The 23,452-nt window shown below is 47.6% G+C and overlaps 1 protein-coding gene across 2 annotated transcripts in view; it reads left to right on the top strand.

Moving 5' to 3' along the window:
- The window catches only part of FGF12 (fibroblast growth factor 12), a 336,785-nt gene that overhangs the window by 227,081 nt on the left and 86,252 nt on the right, over positions 1 to 23,452 (top strand). For both annotated transcript variants that reach the window (XM_084847822.1, XM_084847821.1), the window contains one exon: positions 6,238 to 6,348. In XM_084847822.1, coding sequence (XP_084703948.1) covers positions 6,238 to 6,348 — 111 coding nt within the window. The remainder of the gene's footprint in view (positions 1 to 6,237; positions 6,349 to 23,452) is intronic.

Raw genomic sequence — 23,452 nt, 5'->3', positions numbered from 1 at the left:
GCCGATGCCTGGCCAGGGGCGGCTTTGTCTGCGCTGCATCTTCCTGCGTTGGGGAGGACACAGCCCATCTAGGACAGCAGCTGGAGCCGCTGATGTCGGGAGGGGCGTTGCAACGCCCCATAATGTCATCTGGCCAAGAAAGGGCCGGGTGGGAGATCATTCGCCCCCCTCCAAAAGTGTTTCCCACCCCTGAATGGGAGGAAGAAAACCTCCTTTCCCCTGGAACGCTTTCCATATTCCTGGTTGCACACCAGCCACAGCCAGGACCTGGGTGCCTCGTAGGGGGAGGGGGAGATTCATCCATTGATCTAAATGAATGAATGAATGCCCTGCCCGCCCGCCCGCTCACCTCCGTCTCTGCTACAAGCACAGCCCACAGCTGTGGTTTCCTGGGCACAGTCATTCCGGTGACATTCCTTGTGGTTCATTTGCGGTTGTCTCCTCTGCTGTGAGGACTTGTCACTAATAACTTCCAGCGCTTGGAACAGGCTGTGTCTTGGCCAAAATGGCTTTAAAATCTCTGTTTATGTCGATAGGATGGTTTTTTTCCCTTGGGATTTAACCCCCTCTTCTTTCTCTGTGGTCAAGCTGGAGTTGTCAGATGGGGGAGCTGATGGATGAGCCTTTCAGTTGGGAGCTGTAACTGCACCAAAGCTTCTATTCAAACTAGAAAGAGTAAATAGCTAGTAATTTGGGCCTCCTTCACATGGAGCTTTTATCCTGCTTGCTCACTCACGGAAAGGGCCCTTTAGATGAGGTTGTGAACCTCCAGGGCGTCTCCTGCCCTAAAGGACCTTTATTCCATTGTTAGAAAGATCGGAGATAATGAGCTATTAAATTTCCGCACTTGTGTTCCATTCCCTGAAAAAGGAAAAGCCACAATAAGAGGAGCGAGACCAATGAAAGATATGGGAGACTCAGAAAAGGAGGAAGAGGAGAGGGGGGAGGAAGCGCCATGTAAAGGGAATCTGTGGTGATCCTGCATTTAAAAGGGAAGCAGAAAGCCCTGCTTTAAATGTGGGATTTTAGGCTGGTGTAGAGATGCTCTTGGTTAGATTAACCCTCAAGTTGCATGTGTCATTCAGATGAATTGCAGTCCTTCCCCCTGTGGAAGTGGAATGATTCGGAAAATTTGAGGAGCCCAGTGGCCTCCAAACCCAGCAAAACAGAGAAGGCGGCCCTCCCCAAAGAAGCAGGGGCCAGTCTAGCAATACCTCTGTCAAGGTTTTGAGGGTTGCTGGGAAGACAGGAGGCACTAAATTTTTGTAACTCTGTCTTGTAACCCCACCAGTCCAACCCTCTGAGCCCCAGCCTGGTGCCAGTCTCCCACTCCTTCTGAATCGGCAGCTTCCCGACCTAGGTGAGGAGGCAGTCTCCTAAACGCACTTCGGACACAATCCTATGCATGCTTAGACAGAAAAAGGGCCTACGACTCCCAGCATTCTCCCACCAGCCATGTCTTTCAGTCTAAACATGCATAGCATTGCGCCTCTACTTGGAAGTAAATCCAGTGGGAAGTGATGGGACTTGCTTCTAGGTAATCCTGTGCGTCTGCTGGTTGTATGTGCCCAGACTGCCATGCTTGGCACATTTCCTGTACACATGTGTGCACGTACATGGGCGTTTCTTCCTTCTGGCAATGCAGGCTCCTTTCAAGTGGACTTGCACATGGTGAGGCTGCTGGGTCCGTCTTGCCCACTGGGGTGTTCTCTGACCGGCAGCAGTTCTTGAGGCACTTTGCTGGGCGTGGTGCCGGTGGCTGACCCTGGGGCCTTCTGCATGTAAAGCATATGCTCAGCCATCGTGCTATGGCTCCATTTTAAATGAGTCCCCCCCCCCCCGCTTCATAAATACTGGATTTGCACAATTGCATCTGTGCTCCTTTATTAAATTTGATGCAGGTTGCTGGGAAAACACCAACAGCTATGTGGGGAAATCTTGAGATTATAAACTAACCAGGATTATAAACTATCCAGATTCTGGTGTTGTGGAGCTGCTGGATTAGGATTGGGTTCAGCAGCAGCCTGAATCTGCAAAGCCAGTATGTGGATGGTTGCAAGGCACTGTAAGAAAAATGAAAAAGAATAGGTTTGCAATGGTGATGGAGGATGGGGCAGCAGGATGAATGGCTGGGAAGAGGGGGAGCGACTGAAGGAAGGTTTGTGCACCTTCATCACCACCAGCACGAGTAAAGGGCCCGCCTGTCTGAGCTCTGGACTGGACCAATGCAATCTCTGCTGGGCCCTCCCCAGACTTGCCTTGGTGGGCCTCCACTGAAGGGCTCACATTAAAACCTCGAGCAAGTCTGAGCACGCCTGGGAACCTGGAGGGAATAAAAAGACTACCCGAGGCTGCTATCAGTCAGCACTGGAGGGTTTTAACAGCAAGGACTAAGAGTCTGGCATTAATGCAAAAATGTGACCTGGAGTTGGTGAACAGATTTTGCTAAGGATGATATGGTGTCACAGTTCTGTCATGGAAATCCCAGCTGGAGCATGAGGCTAGAAACACCTCCATCTCTGGAGATCCCTGGCTCCTAAAGATGTTCTAGAAATCTAAAGTAATTGTGTCCACCCCTGTCCCCTGCAGTGCTAACGTTTTGAAGTCTGGGCCTGTTCTCAAATGCTGGGCTATAACACAGCGGTTGCACTCCAGAGCTCCCAGTGTCAACCTCAGGGTTCCTTTCTAGTTGAACATGGCTCAGGTAGCAGGTGATGGGAAGAGAGCTGCTGTCGCTCAGAGTGACCTCGCCAGGTTGGGCAGATCAGTGGTCTGGCCCCCTTTAAAGCAGCGGTGAATGTTCACGGGAAAGAGGGCTTTTTGCCTAGTTTTGTACCATTATGAAGGAGGTGGCTCCCGGGGAGGGAACTGAGCCACTGGAAAGAACTGGTGATGCCTTGTGACAGGTTCGTGGGGCACCATCCAGCCAGAAGCTCTGCTCAAGGCCCATTGAGAGAAATCTAGAAGAGCTCTTCTTTTCAGTGAGGCATGTGCCCAGGAACGTTGTTCTGGATATGTATTTATTTATTACATTTATATCCCACCTTTCTTCCCTTGTGGAACTCAGCTACAAGTGGTTCCCAGCTGGTCTCCCCTCCAAGCACTGACCAGACCCAGACCTGCCTAGCTTCAGCAAGGTGTCTGCCTCAGGTGCCTTCAGGCCAGGCCCTGGGGCCATGAGGACAGTGCTCCCACAGTGCAGTCATGATGCTTGTGCCTCCCACTGATTCCAGTGATCTTTGCTCCCTAGGCATTGTGCAGGGGGCTGCAGGCTTAACTTTCTGCTGTGCTGTAGCATGGCATTCGCAGGAGAAGCAGCGACTGCAGAGTTGAGGAGAAAGCGGACTGACAGAACCTGAGGTGCCAAAACGTCACCTTGGGCTTTGTCATCAAAGCACTCCCCGATCCTTTTCCATAGATGCCTCCAGTTAACCGTTGCTTAATAATAGCCATCTTGGCCCAGTAAGAATAAGCTTTGCACAATATTATTGTCCTAATCTGTTCCACAGGCTTGCTACGCGCGGCACTTTCTGGCAAAGATGCCGTCGGCAATTTGCACAAATTGGTAAATAAATAATGTGGAGTGAAGCCTCTGGCGAGCCATCGGAGGAGAACGCCAAGACAGAGGAAGAGCCAAAAGGAGCCATAGATCATGTCAGGGACTAGATAGAAAGCTTCACATGGGAGCAGAAGTGAAACTACCCGGTTGGAGAGTTTTGCTGTATCCTATGAATCTTGATCTCCAGAGACACTCCTTGTAATTTAGGCTGTTTCCTGCTCACTCATTCCAGCGCTTTCTCCCACCCAAGAAGCATTGCAAGACGGCTGCTGTGGAAGCAGCAGTGGCTCAGGAAAGGGGGCAGTGCAATTTCTGTTCTGTTTCGCAGTCTGTTCCTGAAAGAAATGTGGAGCGTGGAGGGGGTTAAAATTAAATAACTTCGAACACCTTTCAGCTCTGGAGCAGCAGGGTGAGGTTAGTCTCCCAAGGGCACATCATGGCCTCAGCAGAGGCACCATTTCCGATTGCATCCCTTCCTTTGGCACTCAGTACACAGGACCCTTCAATGGCTTATAACACTATTGACTCCGCATATAACCCGTCAGTCGGGCCATCCTTGTTGGGTGGCCAGATCAGTTATAGCTAGGGATGTACGTGTTTTGTTAAATCCGTTCCATCTCTTTTTCATGGGTTACCAGGTGTCTTTCACTCTGTTGTCTGTTCGTTGACAGAATTGGATTTTTTTAAATGGTGTACAAGAATTTTGTTCTACTTGCATAAGTGTGCATTCGCGCAAATCTCCCCCAAAGTGTAAAAAAGGTCTGCAACTCCGGGGAATCTGCGCGATGCAGAAACAGCCGTTCCATTGCGAAATCCGCAGCTCAGATTCATAGAAATCCGAATTCATTTGCATCCGTTGCGGGTTTCTCCGGCATCCCTTGCTGTAACCACCACCAACGCTTTGGCTGCCACAGGTTGTTCACGCATCATTGGAGGTCAGCCAGTGGAGCTGGCGGGGGGGATTTGTTTGTACCCCTGTGCTAAGTATGGCATAATCTACTTACAGCCCTGCCTTCCCCAACTGGGATCCATCCACATGTGTTGGACTACAACTCCCATAATCCCACAGCCATTGGTAGTCCAACACGTCCCAAGAAGCAGACAGCTGTGTTGATCCATCAAACCAATTCTGTCACTTTTGTCACCACCAGGAGCAGGTCTTTTGTAAAGCTAATGGGTCTTAATTGCAAATTTGTTCCCTCCAGCTACTGTGAGGACTGCAGCTGAGCTCAGAGGGAACAGGGGAGTCTGAGCGGGGTGGCAGGTGACATCATCGTCCCCGCTAATCAAAAACGTGTGGGTGCTGCGTCCCAGCGAGTCCTGGCTCCGCTACACCACTGGGCTTAAGAGAGATTCAAAGGCGTCGCCCTACCCACTTTCTGCAGCTCTCCCCACGTGGCCCTGTCATGTTACCACACTGGACGATAGGGGCCCATCCAATGTCTGTGGTATGTGGGAGGGGAAGGCTAAATTCAACTGCTTAGTCATGTATCTTCTTAGTCACTTCTCAGCTGACTTGCAAAAGTAATGCAAAATATACATTTACTGTTTTTCCAGACACACGAGCCGGGTGGTTTGGATTTGGGGGAAGGGTGCTGCTCCTAGTTTTTGGAGTGTGTGTTATCCATGTTGGAGGGACAACTGGAGTGTAAACCTTGTTTGGTGTAGCTGTTTCCTTGCACCACCTGTATCCCTTAGGGTGCAATCCTGTGCATGCATGTTTAGGCAGAAAAAAGTCCCAACAACTCCCAGCATTTGTAAGCCAACATGCTGGCTCCAGAATGCTGGGAGATGTCTAAACAGGCATAGGATGACACCCTTGATTATCTTTGCATTAGTCAGGGCCAAATTAACGCAAAGCCTTCCACTGCTTAAATGCAAATATTTATCAGTGCTTTGTGGACTTTCCCCCCTTTTGTCTTTTTCATGTTTTAAAAAAATATTCTCAAGCCGCTAATAATAATAATATATATTTTTAGTTGCCTCTCAGTGGAGTCCTCTGGGAGATGTACAATAAATTAAAATAAAGTTATGCCATGAAATACAAATAATACAATAAAAATTCAATATGGAGATGCAACACTAGCACAGAGAATAAACTGTGATACAATTACGTGACAATTATATCACAACAACAGCAACAATAATATAGAAAACGGAGGGCTTTCTAATATTGACTCCCATTCCTTCCCTGAAAGCCAAGGGCACAATCCATCTGGATGTTTTTATTCAGTGGGAGCTGCGCAGGGGCACAATGGATTGCACCCCAACACATTTAACATGGTTCTACAACCCTCATATTACCGCAGACCTGCTCTGTATGAGTCCTTTAATATTTTATAATAATAATTGTTAATAATTCCTGGAGCTTTCTGTGTGTGTGCATGGGTGTGCATGTGTACAAAGTGACCGTAAAATTCTCACTTGTTGCCCCTCCTCACCACAGCCAAGTGAACTAGAGGAGGCCAAGAGATCTTGATGTGGGCTTGGGCAATTTGTGAGCTTTGAGATTGGAGGGTGGGTGGTAGATTTGAACCCTTGTCAACCACATCTAAATGTAACTCCACCCCCAAAATTCATTGGTTTGTCTTTCCCCTGTAGAGAAAGTGTTGGGGAGTGGGCTCTTACTGAGATTGAAGCGCAGGTTCCATGTGTGTTCCTTTCTTCCATTCTTGCAGAACCCCAGCTGAAAGGAATTGTGACAAGGTTATTCAGCCAGCAGGAATTTTTCCTGCAAATGCACCCAGATGGGACGATTGATGGGACCAAGGACGAGAACAGCGACTACAGTGAGTCTCTCTCTTTTCTTCTGCTACCTGGTTTATAAATCTCGCCCATTGCCTCGCCACCCAAACGCACAGGCGCTTCATTTTTGTGGGGGAAGATGTTAAATTACAGCTGAGGCAGCTGTTCCCATGCAGGGCTCTCCTGTCAGCATGTCCCCTTTAAATAAATCTCTCCAGTACCGTTATTCTCACATTCCTTTGCCCCTGACGCTGCAGCTGCTGTCTGGGGGTGGGGAGGAGAATAAAACTCTCACTTACCAAGGAGGGATGTTGAACTCTTGCCAAGAGAGAAGGAAGGTGAGCGTTATCCTGATGGCAGATCTGACTGGCTGATGAGAGAATGGAGCTGAAGGGAGGGGGGCTGTCTAGGGAGTGGAGAGGGAGAAAATTTCTCCAGCCCCCAGCTGTCTGATGCTCTGGGTGTGTGCAGAAGGCAGCGAATTGCCCAACCAGCTCTGACCAAAGCCCATCTCATACAGCATCCTGCTTTCGAAAGCGAGCAGCCAGATGTCCGTAGAAGGATGGCCACCATAAGCAAGGCAGGAGGGCTGTGATCTTCTTCCCCCGCTGTTCGTTTCCAACCTTTGGTATTCAGTGAAACCGCAGTGGACCCCAGTTCCTAGACAGCAGCCTTGGCTCTGCCAAGCCACTGGCTTTTAAGACTCACTGTTTGTTCATTGATTTACACTTTCCCTGACTGGTTGGACAGGAGAGCATGCAGGCCCGCAAGTCAGGGCCTCTTCAAAGGATCAACCCCACCACAGCTTATTCCAGCATTCCCTTTCCCAGAAGGCCGCCAGGGCCTTCCACCAAAACAGGCTCCAGAAACCTTGTGTCTTGCGCTTGTTCTTCATTTTCGTGAACATGTAGCAGGTCTCCCTGGAGAACACACTGGATTTTTTGCTGAATTATCTTTCGTTCTGTAAACACAGTTAAAAACAACTTAGGTTGCTTCCAGGCAAGGCTGTTATTGTGCAATTGCCCTGCCTTGAACATGGAATTTTACCCGGGGGGGGGGGGGCAGACACCATTTGTAACCCTCCTGTGCCTTCCCACCACTTCTGCTGTCTTTTTTCTTCTCACCGAAAACCCATTGAAAAAGGTTCGGTAGTGCTAGGAGCCCTCTGTCCAGAAGCACCCCTAGTTGCAATTATATATGTTTTGTATATGTGTATTTCTTGTGTGTGTGTGTGTGCGTGCGCGCGCGCGCATGCATGTATGTACACACACACACATTTTAGAGGAGGATCCAGCAATTAATGCCTGAGGGACATGCAAAGGAGCCCTTTTCAACCTGTTGTTTTAACTGGAGAAATCCTAGAGCCAGGCTGGGCTGACTACTTGCATTGTCTACCAGCCAGATTCTGGTAAAAACAAGCAAATAAACAGAGAAGATGGGCTATTCCTTCTTCTTTTTTACTGGAAGCCCCATGGGTCAGTGATAGGTATCAAATTTGTAAGCCAAGGGTGTATGCTGATGATCTCTGATGGCATATCTCAGCTGTGTTAGACGATCCTGACTCAGTGTTCATGCTTGAGAACAGGTGCCTGGATGGATAAAACCAACGTCCATCTAGTGCAAAACATATTTGTAAGGATCCCAGCAACCAGCACATGCCAGGTGCTCCAGAAACATCGAGTGGTCCAGCACACGCAACTGGTCCAGAAACCTTCTGCACCTCCCTGCCCCAGAGGATGTTGTTGCTTTCTTGGCTCTTTTTCACAACGCATTAATGTCAGGTTCTTCCTTTTCCACTCCTCTCCTTGTTCTCCTCCATCTCTTCCGCTTAGTTCCTCCACATCCTACAAGCTCAGGGTCTCAGTCTGAGTAGAGCCACTTCATGTGTTCCTCTGCTAGCAGACCCCTGTGCCTCGTCCTCCCTCACACATCTCTGTGCTCCCAGCCACGCTGTTCCCTTGGCCTGGAAGAGCTCCCCTCCAGTCTCTGCTTTCCCTCTTCTTCTCCAGGCAGCCCTCCTCGTTCAGCAAAGCCTTTCTTGCGGCAGCCCAGCCTTGCTGGCTCCACCACTGGCACCTGTGCCATAGGAACATATAAAGCAGGTTCATCCTGCGTCAGGCCACGGGTCCTTCTGCCATCTGCTCTCCACAGCCTCAAGTGGAAGCTTTCCCAGTCCCACTTCTCGCAGTCCTTCCACTGAAGATGCTGCCAGGGATTGAACCTGAGACTGTCTTCTGAAAAGCAGGTTCCCTGCCTGCTGCAGAGCTACGGTCCCTCCTTGGTCCTGTTCTCCTGCATCTGCTGGGACTTGAGCCTCCTCATCTGTGCACTGGTGCCCCCTTGCTGTGGTCAACGTGTGGCCCTCCAGATATTTGGGGGCCTACAGTTCCCATGATCCCTCACCATTGGCTGTGCTGGCTATGGCTGATTGGATTTGTGGGCCAAAACACCTGGAGGGCCACATGTTGTAGAGTGGAGGTGAGAGGGGTCAGTATCTCTCTCCTAGGCCCCAGCATGGCTTCGCTTCTGGGCAGCTGACTGGTTCTTCCTGGCCATTCCTGGCCATAAATCCTCAGTTGTGCAGCTCCCCAGACTTACTCCAGGTGTTCCTGCCTGTCGGCCTCTTCCTTGTCTACCTGTCCAATTCCTCCTCTTCCAGTCTGTCCACTATTTTACCTGCTTGTCATTCCCTTCTGCGTGCCGAGTCCCTTGTTCTAGCCCAGAGGTGGGCAGCTTGTGGCCTTCAAGATGTTTTGGCCTACAACTCGCATCATCTCTCTCCATTGGCTGTGCTGTCTAGGGCTGATGGGAGTTGTAGTCCCACAATATCTGGTGGACCACAAGTTGTATACCCCTGTTCCAGCCACTTCCAGTTCAGAGCCTGGCTTACCAGAAGACAGAATGGCTTATTCATGGCACACCGGGTTAGGACGTTTTGAGACTGTCCGATTTGACTAGTCCCTTAGAAGCCACACACACACACAGCCAAGCGAGGTGACCCGAAGGAACACCCTGGAGGGCCAGGCGATCATGTCATCTCTGTGCTGAGGTTAATTGAAGTAAATAAAGGAAGAAATGCACAAACACCATGTCTGTCGGTGTTGCGCAGAATATCTGAGTAAGCATTTCTGAGGGCTCTGTGGTAGCAGAATGCATTAATGCTGGTTGACTCTCGCAAGGCAAACATGGACAGTGCAAAGAGGAAGCAGCTCTTCCAATACATCTGGTGTTGCCCCAGATTTTTTAATGAAAATGCTGTTATTTAAATAAGGAGAATGGCTAATAGTTAAGTGGTTTTTGAAATTAATTATGAATTGGGTGCCTATTTTAATGCATCTGCTCTTGGGAGTCTCATGAGATTTAACCTTAAAAATACACTCAGGGGCTAAGAATTGGTGATGCCAAGCTGGTATTTTGCAAAACAGATTTTGAAAACTGCTGTTGAAGTGGTGTGGGCAAGATACAAGATCAGAATTACTGACCTCACGCCATTGTGGTCGCACTGGGATAAGAAGATGTTGGCTGCCTGGTCTTGATACTGTGACTTACCACAGGACAAGAAAGGGGGGTGTCCTGTCTAAGACTTGCCTGTGAGCTCCCATGTATCTTGCATCTGTGGTGCCCAACTTCTTAAGTCTTTGCTCCCCATCATTCCCCACAGCAGACTTAATGAGGAAAGAGCACTTAGTGAGGAAGGTGACAATGTTGGGGGCATTTTAGCTTAGAAAAACGATGAGTAAGGGGTGATATGATAGAGGTGCACCAAATTATGCCTGGTGTGGAGGAAGTGGATAAGGAGACATTTTTCTCCCTCTCTCATAATACTGGAAGCCCACGGGGTCATCCCATGAAGGTACAGATGAAAGGAAGGAATTCTTGACCCATCTCATAGCTAAACTATGGATTTTGCTACCACAAGATGTAACGGTGATGGCTGCCAACTTGAATGGCTTCAGGAAGGGGTTCTCCTGGAGGAGAAGCCTCTCAATGGCTACTTGTCCTGATGGCTCTACGCTACCTCCAGTATCACAAACAGTCTGCCTCTGTACACTAGTTTCTGGGGAACATGAGCAGGAGGGTGCTGTTGCACTCATGTTCTACTTGTGGTCTTCCCACAGGCATCTGGTTGGCCACTGTGGGAACAGAATGCTGGGCTAGAGAGGTTGTCGCTCTGATCCAGCAAGCTTCTTTCTTTGTTCTTATCTTCAGAACTCGCCACCATCGGAGGTTAGGAGGGTGGTGACTGGGGGCACCGGGGGGGGGGGGGCTGGCTATGGCACCCTAGATTTGGGATGCCCTCCCCAGAGGAGCTTGCCTGGCACCAGCTTTGATGTCTTCCCAGTGCTAGCCAAATACTTAAAAAAAAATTGCTGAGGCATTCCAGCACCTCGTATAGCTTCTCAGTATTCCTTTTGGGGCTGAGAAGCCCAGCTCATCACTGTGCATTATTTTACGAGCACACGTGTAACTGTGCTACTGGCATTCAAACTCTTCTTGCCTATAAAGTCCTCAGAGCATCTCCCCTACCGACTCTTTCAGGCAAAGAAGAGGTGTGGGTCCTTCTTGATCTTTGTTTTAGAGCTGAGAAGCCCAGCTCATCACTGTGGCTTGACTTGAAGGGCAGTGAGAGAGGCAGCAGAGTTGGTGAGGTCAGTTCTCCCCCCGCCCCAGCTCTGCTGCCTGGAACTCATGGCCCCCTATTATACGCTGGTGCATGCACTACCCTTGGCAGGACAGTGGTGCCCTGCCCTCCATGAACCAGAAAGCCAGGGAAAAGGTGTGGGAGGAGCATGATTCAGGTTGTAGGGACTTGGTGGAGCTCCACATACCTGATTGGGGGGTTGTTGTCCGCAGCCGCTATCCACTGAGCAGGCACGAGGGGGGCATGAGGCATCTCCTAGTCAGCAGTCTTGGCAACCCTGTGCACTGCTCCTGCCTCTGCTGCCAGCCAGCCAGTCACAAAAAACAGTGACAACACTGGAACAGCTCTTGCTAAGTTTCTCCCATGTCCCTCCCAGTAAAGGAGAGTAAAATGGAGAACTCCGCTAAAGTCATTCCCTGGTGGGGAACTATAGCTGTCAGTCACAGAACTCCATCCCCTTCTCTGCCTCCCTGCCGCACCCCCCACTGGCATTTTCACATATGGAGAGTTTGGAGACGTAAGTAGAGCCGTGCTGGGTCAGACCAACGCCCTCTCTAGCCGAGCACACTGTTCCCACAGTGGCCAGTCAGATGTCCATGGGAAGCCCACCAACAGGACATGAGTGCAAGAGCCCCTCCTGCCCATGTTCCCCAGCAAATGGTACTGAGAGGGAAACTTTCTCTGATACTGGAGGTAATTTATAGCCATCATGACTAGTAGTCATTGGTAGCCTTATTCTTGGTATTACATGCATGAGCCACAGTGAACCCTGGGCTTGTGAGCTCCTTTTCCTCCCTTCTTCATGCACCAGGGAAGGGAAGTTAAAGCTTCTGGTCATGGCTGGTAACAAACTGCAATTTCCTGTTGTGTCTGAATGCAGGAGACTGTGGTATATAAAAACCCTCATCAGTGGACAAACCTGGTTATCACACCACATCTGGTTCGCACGACTCAACAACCCACAGTGAGTTGTCACCCTTGTTTGTTTCGGGGCGACATGTTGTGATGTCCGAAGCTGGCAGTTCGCTCTGTGGTGTGTTAACCATGTATGGCTTGTTTTTGGAGTGGCTTGTTGTGACGTGCGAACCTGGTACAATGGCTTGTTTGTGGCTTGTTGGAAAGGGCTACACAGCAAAAGCGGCAAAATAAGGTCACTCCTTGCAATCTTGCTAATGATTCCCCTCTCTATTATGTCTTGAGATGACACTAGTCAATTTACTCCTCTACTTTGTTTGCCTCCCTAGACAGTGACACCCCCCCACACACCTTCGGGGAGATTTGTTCATATTTAAGGCTATTTTTCTTTCTTCCTGCAAGGTACAAATGTTATATATTTTTTTTCCACCTTTAGGGAGATTTGCACATATTTAACATTATTTTTTTACACCTTCAGGGAGATTTGTGCAAATGTAACTTTAAAAATGTTTTGGGGAGATTTGCACAAATTTGCTAAAGTGAGTTACTGCTCTTTAGCTCTTTAGCAAATTTGCGCAAATCTCCCCAAAAGTTAATCAATTAATAAGTTAAATTTGCACAAATCTCTCCGAAGTTAAAAAATAATGCTAAATATGTACAAATCTCCTTGAAGGTGAAAAAAATCCGCAGAATTCTACAAAAGCCCTAAATGGATTGGGGCCAGGTTATTTGAAGGATTGTCTCCTCCCTTATGTACCTGCCTGAACCCTAAGATCATCCTCAGGGGTCCTTGTCCGGGAGCCCCTGCCAAAGGAAGTGAGTAGGGTGGCTACCAGAAGGAGGGCCTTTTCAGCTGTGGCATCCCAGCTGTGGAATGAGTTCCCTAGAGAGGTTTGCCTGGCGCCCACATTGTATTCCTTTTGGTGGCAAGTGAAGACCTTTTTATTTTCCCAGCATTTTAGCATTCTAGTCTTTTAGCTCTCCTGTTTCAAATCAGTATTTTAAATCTCTGCATTTCTGCTAGGTTTTATTCTGGTTGTCCTTTTATATTGTAGTTCTAAGCTTTTATATTGTTTGACATTGTACCCTGAGGTTTTAATTTTTGTGAACTGCCCATACAGCTTCGGCTATGGGGTGGCATAGAAATAAATAAATAAATAAATAAAACTTGTTTGCAAGTTAATGTGACTAGCAAACAAGCTAGATTTGACCTTTTCTGCGCTCCGTACAGCTCCAGACACTGTTTTGTCTTGTAAAATAAAAAAATAATAATTGAAAAACCTTTTTGGGGTGTGTGTGGAAAAAACAACCCAGGGATTGAGAAAACATAACTATGGTTTGTTTGATCATCTGCCAGACAAACCTTGGATAGGGCAACAAACCATGGGTTAACCATGGGTTAAATAAACGTGGGAACCAGGTCATTAAGTGCTTTGTTGGCAGTGGGTGTGTTGATGCAGGAAATACACATTGCAGGCAGCCAAGGTGATAGGGGACATTATTGTACCATGTTCCTGGCTTGAAGCACAGAGGAGGTGTTTGAACCCTGGCTTAAAGCATGTGTATCCCGGCATACTTTTGAAAAAGCCTTGACTTGAAAATTGGGCTATTGGTGTTGGTGGCTGCAAACAAGTTCTTCTTGCTGAACTTGAGGAGCGCTACCTCTCCTGTTCTCAGCAGTCTCCGAGACAGCTCTTCATCACAAGACAAATGGATGGCAGAGAGTGACTGATGGCAGCCATTTACCTTCATTATCTGTAGTGATGTGCTCCATTTTTTTCAGTCAAAAGTGCTTATAAATAGACTTGTTAATTGCAAGGTCTGGGCACACTGAGGCAGCACCAAAGGTTCAGAAATAGTTTTGTGCCTAGACTGGCGGAGCTCACTATGAACGCTGGCTGCTTTTCACAGAGTTCAAAATTAGACTCACCCTTCTGGCCAAACTTGTAGGTGAGTTGTTGTTTTTTTAAATTAAAACAAAAGAACAAAAAGGCATGCATTTGAAACATGAAAAAAATCCTCACATTTTAAATTGTTCAGTTGCCCGAACTACCTTCCTTAGGGAAAGCCCAACTGAGCCATTTTTCTTGTATTTGACACCCGTATAACTGAGAGCTGTCTCATCAACCGTGTCTTGTTAGACTTGGGAGCAAGCTAGATGTTACATGGGGGAGACGTGTGTAACCCTCCTGTATGGGTTTTCATCTTTTAGTGAAAAGCAGCCCCGGGAGGCTGAGCAGAGGGACCGGGGTGGGGGGTGGGGAGCTTAAAGTTACATGCTTTTAGTGTTTGCACAGTGCTGTGCTTAAAACGATTTATGTTTAGCTGCCAATTGTATATTTTATTGACAACAGCATCCAATTTGATCAAACCTTTGCATGTAAAGAAAGGAGACAAAACTAACAGGAAAGTTAAGGCAACCCTGCTGTGCTTAATTCGGAGCCATTGAGCAGGACTGAGGAGTGATTCTGGATATCTGTTTGGAGCACAGTTTTTGCTGCTATGCCTAATATAGTGCCTTGTTCTTCCCTAGGTGAGTCAAGGCAGGAACATGAAAATAGTTGCAGTGTAAATACTGCAACATTTCCATAGATGTTAAAATAGATGTCTGATGTGTACTGATTAAAATTAGAACTGAGATTAATTTGGGGCGGGGGTACTCAAACGTAGGCAAATTCTTCTCCTTCATGTTAGGGTCGGTCTTGTTTTTTCACTGGCCTTTTAGAACTGCTGGAGACAGACATTTTGCAGGTGAAGCTTGTCGTGGAGCAGAGATGAAGCTATAGGGAAAGATTTGCTTGTGAAAGTTCCACGGATCAGGCTCATGTGCATGTGTGTTTTATTTACTCATAATGCAGCTTAGCTTGCAGGAGGTGCCAGGGTGGCCTTGCCATCATTAGCAAAATTGTTGTTGAGAGGCAGGGTGAGCCCGATCAGGAGTACTTTGCAGATCGGGAGTCTCTGGAGAAGAGAGACAGAAGGCATACCGCCTTCTGGTGCAAGTAATGGCGCAACTGAACACCAGCTCTGGAGAAGGAGAGAAGGGTGAACTTCATGTCCTTACTCCATGACTTGCCTGGTCGTTCCAGGACCAAGGGAATGTTGCCAAGTAATGGCACAAACGTGGGCCTTCTCGGTGGTGGCACCCATCCTTTGGAACACACTCCCACATGTGGTTTGAGAGGCAGAAATGGTGGCAAGTTTTAAATTCTTCTTGAAAACATCATAGGAGCTGGGGAAGCTGCCTTCTACTGAGTCAGATCCTGGGCCAGTCTAGCCGAATATTGGTGACACTGACTGGAAGCAGCAGCTCTCCAGGGCTGCAGGCAGGAGGTTTTCCATCCCTACCTGGAGATGCTGCTGGGGATCGAACCGGTGACCTTCTACATGTAGAGCAGGGGCTCTGCCCACTGAACTGTGGTCCTGCCTTATCTTTTCACACAGGGTTTCCCTGACCTGGAAAGGATTATGTTACTGCCCAATTTTATTGTTACTTTGTTCTAATGTTTTTAATTATTATTTCATCTTGTTTTTATATTGTTATGTTGTGTTTTTAATATGAGCCACTTAGGGATTTTGGTGTATTAAGCTGTATGAATGTATTATAAGTAAATTACGACGAATGTCTGTTCCCACCCTGTGGGAGCAGATATGGCTGCTGAGTGGTAGATTGGACCCAAACTCTCTCAACCCTCTGGCCCTCCTTGTGTGGGCCCACGTGCATTAGTTTCATCTCATGTGGGCACCTGTAACATGCTCCAGATGGGGCTGCCCTTGAAAGGCACCCAGAAACCTGCTGGGGCAGAATGCTGCAGCTAACGTCTCAATCAGGCCAAGTGCTGGGATCTGGTGAGCCCTTTCTTGGATCAGCCTCACTGACTGCGAGCCAGTTTCTGAGCGCAATGCAAGGTGTTGGTTATGACCTTTCAATCCCTGAATGGACCAAGCTTCTTGAAGAACGGCTCCTCGCCCTTGAGCCTGCCCATACTTGAAGGTCAGCTGTTGTGGCCCTCTCGCCTGCGCCATTGCCAGTTATAGGCCAGTGGCCAACATCCTCTTCTTGGGCAAGGTGCTTGAGCGGGTGGTTATAGGACAGCTCCAGGCACTCTTGAATGAAACGGATTATCTAGATCCATTTCAGTTGGACTTCAGGCCTGGTTTTGGAACAGAAACTGCCTTGGTCGCCCTGTGGGATGACCTCTGCCGGGAGAGGGACAGGGGGAGTGCAACCTTGTTGATTCTCCTGGACCTCTCAGCTGCTTTCGATACCATCGACCATAGTATCCTTCTGGATAGGTTGTCTGGGTTGGGAGTTGGAGGCACTGCTCTGCAGTGATTCCACTTCTACTTGGATGGCCAACTGCTGACGGTGGTGCTGGGGGGTTATTGCTCTGTGCCATGGCAATTGTGCCACGGGGTTCCACAGGGGTCTGTTTTATCCCCCAGGCTGTTTAACATCTACATGAAACTGCTGGGGGAGGTTATCCGGAGGTGTGGGCTGAGGCGCCATCAATATGCGGATGACACCCAGCTCTACCTCTCTTTCTCATCAAACCCAGGAGAGGCAGTGGCTGTTCTGAATCAGTGCCTGGGTGCAGTAACAGACTGGATGAGGGCCAATAACCTGAAACTCAATCCAGACAAGATGGAGGAACTGTTAGTGGGTGGTTCGTCTGCCCGGCTCGGTGATACTCAGCCTGTTCTGGAGGGGCTTGCACTCCCCCTAAAGGATCACGTTCGTTGTTTGGGGGTGCTCTTGGACCCAGAACTGTCACTTGAGGCACAGTGGCACAGAGCACTTTTTATCAGCTTAGGGTGGTATACCAACTACACCCTTATCTGGCCAGAGAGAGCCTAGCTACAGTTATCCATGCTCTGATAACTTCTTGTCTGGATTACTGCAATGAGCTATATGCGGGGCTGCCTTTGAAAACGGTCCGGAAACTTCAGCTGGCCCAAAATAGGGCAGCAAGATTGTTAACAGGGACTGGCCTGCGAGCTCATATTACGCCAGTACTTTTCCAGCTGCACTTGCTGTCCGTCCATTTCCAGGCCTGATCCAAAGTGCTGGTATTAACATTCAAAGCCCTTAACGGCTTGGGCCAGGTTATCTGAAGGATCGCCTCCTCCCATATGTGCCTGCCCGGACCTTAAGATCATCGTCAGCGGCCCTTCTCCGTGAGCCCCTGCCAAAGGAAGTGAGGCAGGTGGCCACTAGGAAGAAGGCCTTTTCTGCTGTGGCACCCCGGCTGTGGAATGAGCTCCCTAGTGAGGTTCACCTGGCACCTACAGTGTATTCTTTCTGGCGCCAGGTGAAGACCTTTTTATTTTCCCAGGCATTTTAGCATTTTAGCTTTCTAGACTTTTAGCTTTGCTGTTTGAAATCTGTATTTTAAATCCCTGCACTGCCGCTAGGTTTTATTCTGATTGTATTGTTGTAGCAGCCATATCGGGGGTCAGACTAAGTAGCCTCATGCAGTCTCATGTTTCATGTTCTTGCTGAGCTCTTTCTCCCTTGAATATATTGTTGTAAGCTGACGAGACACAGGAATTCCTTATCTTGTCAAAGGTCATACAGTTGTATATCTTGTTCTCTGCTGTTCTCTTCTGTTCTCTCCTTATCATGGCTACCCTATAACCCAGTTCTTGTATTATAAACAATAGTGCTAGGAGAAGAAATGTTGAGGACTGCAACCCCACACGGGAGGGGGAGGAGGAGCTGTTTCATATGTGTCACAATGTCTATAAAACCAATGTGCTAATATAAATCGGGGCTTCTGGCTCTTTGGAAATGATTCCAGCCTTAAGCCCGCGCGTTAAATAAAGAATCTCTTTTTCCTTCACTCTGTGGTCTCTCTGACTCTGGGTTCTGCAACATAAATGGTGCCGTGACTTGGATGTGGCAGGCTCTGAGCCAGACAGGTGGCAGTTGCCTGCTCTTGATCGCCGCACCGGGAGGACGAGCTCGGCGCATGCCTCCCTTTCTTGGCGCCACCGACCTTTTTGTCGAGTGAATGGGAGAAAGCCTGCACTGGGATCGCCCAAACGGCAGCGAGCGGCAGGAGAACCTTGGGAAGCGGAGGAAGGAACTTGAGCCCTGCCTGTATCGCAGCTGCAATTGAGTTGAAACCCACACTGGAAGCCTTCAGGAGAAAGGCAAGTATATGGGAAAAAGAGGGCCCCGCCTTTAGGGAGAAAGGCCACTGGGCAGAAAAAAAGAGGGCCCCGCCTTATGAAGAAGGTCAGTGTTGGTGGTATACGTATACAAAAGAACCTACTCCTTGCGGGTAGAAGGGGGGCCTGATCACACCCCCGAGTGGGCGCCAGTACCCAGCACGCCAGTACTCAGTAGGAAGCTGAGGAAGCTGGGGAAGCCGCTTTCCGCTCTGGTAAAAAGTGGGAAAAGTGGGTGGCAGGGACATATGGATGCAGTGGAGAGATTGATGATTGTGTGAGTGGCTACTGCGGTTTCTGACGCATACTGTTGGCCGTCCGGGTGCCCAGGCCAGTAGCAAAGTGCGTGGTGTGTAAAATCCTCTTGTGTTGGCCAGTGAGACCCCTTACTCACTGACCAATTCCCATTCCCTAATTGTGTCTGTCTTCAATTTAGGAGGGAGGCTATGGGTGGTGGGGGAAGCAAACCTTGCACCCCCTTGGGATGTATGTCAAACAAAGAAGGAAAAAGGTTTTTTTTTAAAAAAAAGATTCAGAATAGAGAGAGAAAACAGCAAAAAGCTCAAGGTCGAGCTGAGAGGAAAAAAAGAACAAGATCTGAGGCTGTTAATTAGAAAAATGTTGCAGGACAGCCTGGCTTTTAACAAAGCGTGGGAGCGTGGGAGTGTGAGGCTGAAGAAGTAGCTGTTAGCCTAGCGCGCCGAGAGAGGGGGGGCAGGAAAATTGCCCACAACGTTCTGAGTTGTGCAACATCATCACCTCGCCTAATTGAGATGAAATCCCTAAGAAATGGAAACTGAAAATGAAGACCCAGAAGATGAAGTCAAAATAGAAAATAAAGGTAAGAATCAGCCCCCAGAGCACAGGCTAGACCCCTCTTCGAGTGAAAAGTGTGCCATAAGACTGGCCCAAAGCAGAATGAAGCGGAGAGACCACATTGAAGATCTCTGTCAAGGTAACTGTGTTTAGCTTTGAACTGTGTTAGAATTGCATAGAGCCTGTAGCTACTGACCATCGGCTATATGATTTCTGAAGAGCGTAACTATTACGCTTTTGCCGTGGGATTCCCTGCAATGAAGAAATCTCACTGATTTGAGTGTCCAGTGGTACACTGCCTAAGTGTGTGTGCTGAAGAGACCGAGAAACCAGACATCATGTTCTTGGCCAAGCCAAAATCACGCTACTACCATGCCCCTGAAAGCTGCAATAAACTGTGTAAGCTGGGAGACCCAACCTGATTGAGAAGAAAAGAAGATATTGGAGCAACTGTCTTAAAAAACAACGAGATCTGTGTAGCTGGCTGGCTGACGCTGTCAGTGATGTTACAACTTTAAGACTGTTTTCCTGTTTGAGACCCCAGCGAAGAAAGCTGACCCGAGTTATTTGTTGCCCGTGCCAAAGCAAGAATTTGGCTGCCCTGTACCTCATCATGTCCTGTTTTAAACTTGAGATTTACAAATACAGACAAAATGAGAAGCTTGCCTTTGAAGTCCTGCAAATCACCCCACCGCCTCCCCGAAGATTAATGGCTGCCTGAAAAATGCAAGTATAAGGCGATGCCCATCACCCCCCAGCATCCTGAGTTTCGGCACTCAGTGTTTCAGTGCTTTCGTGTACCAGGTTAAAAGAAAAAAAAAAGTAAGTTTTTAAAATGTCTGTGAGAGAACCTGACAGAAGTAAAATAAAATTTACAGAGGAGTTGCCCAAGTTAAAGCGTCACGGCTAGAGAGCTGAGCTGTGCCGCTCTGTTTAGTCAGAGGCCTTGCTAAAAAGTTAAAGGCCCTTGTCTGTCAGAAGGGGTGTAGGGCCACACTTTCCCTTTTTAAACTGATGCAAAAGTGGAGAGCCATTTATTTATTTATTTATTTATTTATTTATTAACTTTATTAATCGCCCATCTGACTGGTCACCCAGCCACTCTGGGTGATGTACAACCCACCATAAAACAATTTAAAACAATAAAATTTTACCATAAATTTTTTTTTAAAAATACCCTAACCCACCCCAAATGCCTGCCTGAACAACCACATTTTTAATGCACGACGGAAGCTCATTAAAGAGGGGGCATGACGGAGTTCCCTAGGGAGGGAGTTCCACAGAGTGGGGGCCACTACAGAAAAGGTCTTCTCCCTCGTCACCACCAGTCTAACTGTCCTGGCTGATGGGACAGAGAGAAGGCCATCCAAGGCTGATCTTGTTAAGCGGCCTGTCTGGTGTTGCTGGAGGCGCTCCTTAAGATAGGCTGGACCAGAACCATATAGGGTTTTAAAGGTCAAAACCAACACCTTGAATTTGGCCCGGAAAACAACTGGTAACCAGTGCAACTCCTTCAGCACTGGAGTGATGTGATCTCGCCGGCGGCTGCCTTTAATCAGGCGAGCCACCGCGTTCTGTACCAGCTGCAGCTTCCGAACCGTCTTCAAGGGTAACCCCACATAGAGCGCATTACAGTAGTCTAAATGAGAGGAGACCAGGGCATGTACTACCGATGGGAGCAGATGGTCGGGAAGGAAGGGGCGCAGCCGCTGTATCAGATGGAGTTGATACAGCGCTGTCCAGCTCACAGCTGACACCTGAGCCTCCATGGACAGCTGGGAGTCCAAAATGACCCCCAGGCTGCGGACCTGGTCTTTCAAGGGTAGCCGTACCCCATTCAACACCAGGTCAACAGCCCCCAGCCTCCTCTTGTCTCCCACCAAAAGTACCTCGGTCTGGAAACATCACATCTTCATTGCCCAGAGCCGTCTCTGTTTGCCTCCATCAATGTCTGGGCTTTTTAGAGACACTCTGCACATGGACTAAAATTTTAAATTGTCAAAGACTTGCCATGGACAGTGCTGTGAAGCTTTGGATAAACTTGAACTCTCATCGCTGTGGACTGTGTGTCTGTGTTTGTAGTCAGCTCAATGTACAGAAGGCTGAGTTTGATCTATAACTTTTAGATTTCCTTTTGCCAGAACTCATGCAGCATAGAGTTGCCGATGCAAAAATGGTGACCTAGAACTCTTTGCGTGTGTGGGTATGCCCGTCCCTTGATTTTAATGGGCCCTGAGCTTTCAGCCAGAAGAGCAGTATAATTGCTGGATCTGCTCCATCATGCCTTACCATGCAAAAAGTGCTTTCCATTCATTGTGTTAAATTGCAGAAAAAGTTTGTTGTGTATATTTTATGATTTCTTAGATATCGTAAAATATATGTGATATTTGCAGATTAGTGTTAGTTGCAACTCCAAATGATACTAAGTGTGGTTCCCGATGGATGACAAGGAGAAAAGACAAAGACAAGTAGAAAAGAAGGAAATAGAGAAAGTAGAAGACAGATAGAGAAGGAAAAAAAAAAGAAGAAAGAAAAGGCAAGAGGCAAAGAAAAAAAAAACATTTGTAGAAAAGAAGCGTGGCCATAGTTGCCTCCAGGGTAAATTAAAAGCAGCTGATTGTGCCTGGAGCTTATTACCTGGGGTAAAGTAGCCAGAATAATGTAATAGTTCTTTAAGATGAAGAAAATGTAACTAGAAGGAGAAAAAGAGCCTATCCCAAATGTGTGTCATTGGGACTAGTGTAGAGCAGAAAGGTTTAAGTAAGTGAGTTTAACTTGAAAAAGACAAATAAAGAGACAAGGCTGGTGCATGGAGCAGAAAGTTTTATATAAAAAGTTTGAAACATGATCTGCAATACAGGCAGATCAGCAAAGAAAAAGAAAGCAAAAGAAAGAGAAAAAATTTGTCTTCCCATACTAATAAATAAAAGTGTTATCAAGCACTTTGGGAAGCGAAGTTGTTTACAGGAAGCTGTGCCTGAGAACCAAACACTTCTAGCCTATGCTGAAAATGCTTGCTAGTGTTGTGTTGCCTCATGGGTAACATGTATGGAATAAAACCCATTTAGCCTAATAGTTCGTGGTTCAGAGAAGCTGTCTGATCCAACCATTAAGTACGCCTGTGTGCTGTAAGTTACCCAATAAAGTCTCCTTGTAAGTAACCCCCCCCCCGCTGGAATCCCAAAACACAAGTGGGGCTAGAGCGCCTCACCCAGTATCAAACCCTGCTGTTAAAAGCCGTAAAGGCAGGTATAAAGAAGTCAGTTAATATGACCAAAGTGTCTAAAGTGCTGCAAGGTGCCACTGAGGCCCCAGAGCATACTTGGAGCGTCTTTCAAATGCCTATCGCCAGTACACCCCCCTCAACCCAGATGCCCAAGAAGACGTGGACGAAAGAAAAAAAGAAGACCCTGCAGAGGCAGAAGATTCTTAAAAAAGAACCAGTGTGCCCAGTGTAGACAAGATGGACATTAGTGGCATGAATGCCCAAATAAAATAAATCAAATACACAAAAGAGAAAACCAAAGGGGCCAGAATGGGCGAGGAGGGAGACAGCTTGAGAGGGGCCGTGACATTGACTTCATAATTGACACTGGAGCGGCATCAAGAGCAAGCAAACGTTAGCCTTAAACAAGAAGTCCAAACACTGAGCGAAGTTCTTCAAGCCCAGCGTCGCTTTGTCTTAGAAAATAAGCCATTCCCATCACAGAAGTTAATCCTTTCCAACCAAGAGTTAAAGTATGAGTAATGATGTCCACATACTTTTGCCTCATGGATGGTTTTAGACATGTAGTTCCCGCACTTGGTCATTCATTCCTGCCAACTTGTCTAATAACCACCCATGTTGCCTCAGCCGCCAATTGAATTGGTGCCAGTTCTTCCCCTGTAGCCCGAGAAAATCCATCGACGGCAGCCTCGAGCACTCCAACTAACTAAAAATTGTAATAGTCATGTGCAGTTATGTTCTGACTCAGAAAAATGGGCCTTAGCAATGTCACTAGTTGGGGTTCCAGGTTTAGCCTTGGCTGATGGTCTAGAGATCAACCGGTTAGCTTGCAGCTTAGCCAAAAGCATAAATGCCACCTTACAAGCATTGTCATTGTTAAATAAAGAGTTGCGTGATCTAAGAGGTGCAGTTCTAGAAAATAGAGCTGGTATAGATTACCTCTTCCTTCTTCATCATTTAAGTTGTGAGACACACCAAAAGCTCTGTTGTTTTAACTTAACTGATAATGGCAATGCTGTAGATGAACAGATCAACAAGCTGCACAATATAGTAGCTAACAAAACAATAAGACAAAACAATTAGCTAAATTAGTTAACCCCTTGGCTTCCAGATCTTAGCTGGCTTGAAAGCATTGTTCATCCTAATTCTACCAGTGTTGTTCATAGAGATACTGTTAATGTCTCTGCGTTCCTTGTCTTATGCGCTGTTTAACCAATCTGTTTTATGTCTCAGCTAGTAAAACTGCTGCCCTCTACGCTAGGCTAAGTAATATGTATGTCATAAAAAGCTTTGTATGGTTATCAGAAATGCTATAATTGTAATGAAATTATGCATTTAAGGGGGGAATGTAGCAGCCATATCGGGGGTCAGACTA

The sequence above is a fragment of the Heloderma suspectum genome, chromosome 3 (genome assembly GCF_057233095.1).
Source record: "Heloderma suspectum isolate Gila_16-S chromosome 3, 16-S_ref, whole genome shotgun sequence".
In the NCBI taxonomy this organism is placed as follows: Eukaryota; Metazoa; Chordata; class Lepidosauria; order Squamata; family Helodermatidae; genus Heloderma; species Heloderma suspectum.
Note: the sequence above shows the minus strand (reverse complement) of the source record. Positions and strands in the feature narration are given on the sequence as shown.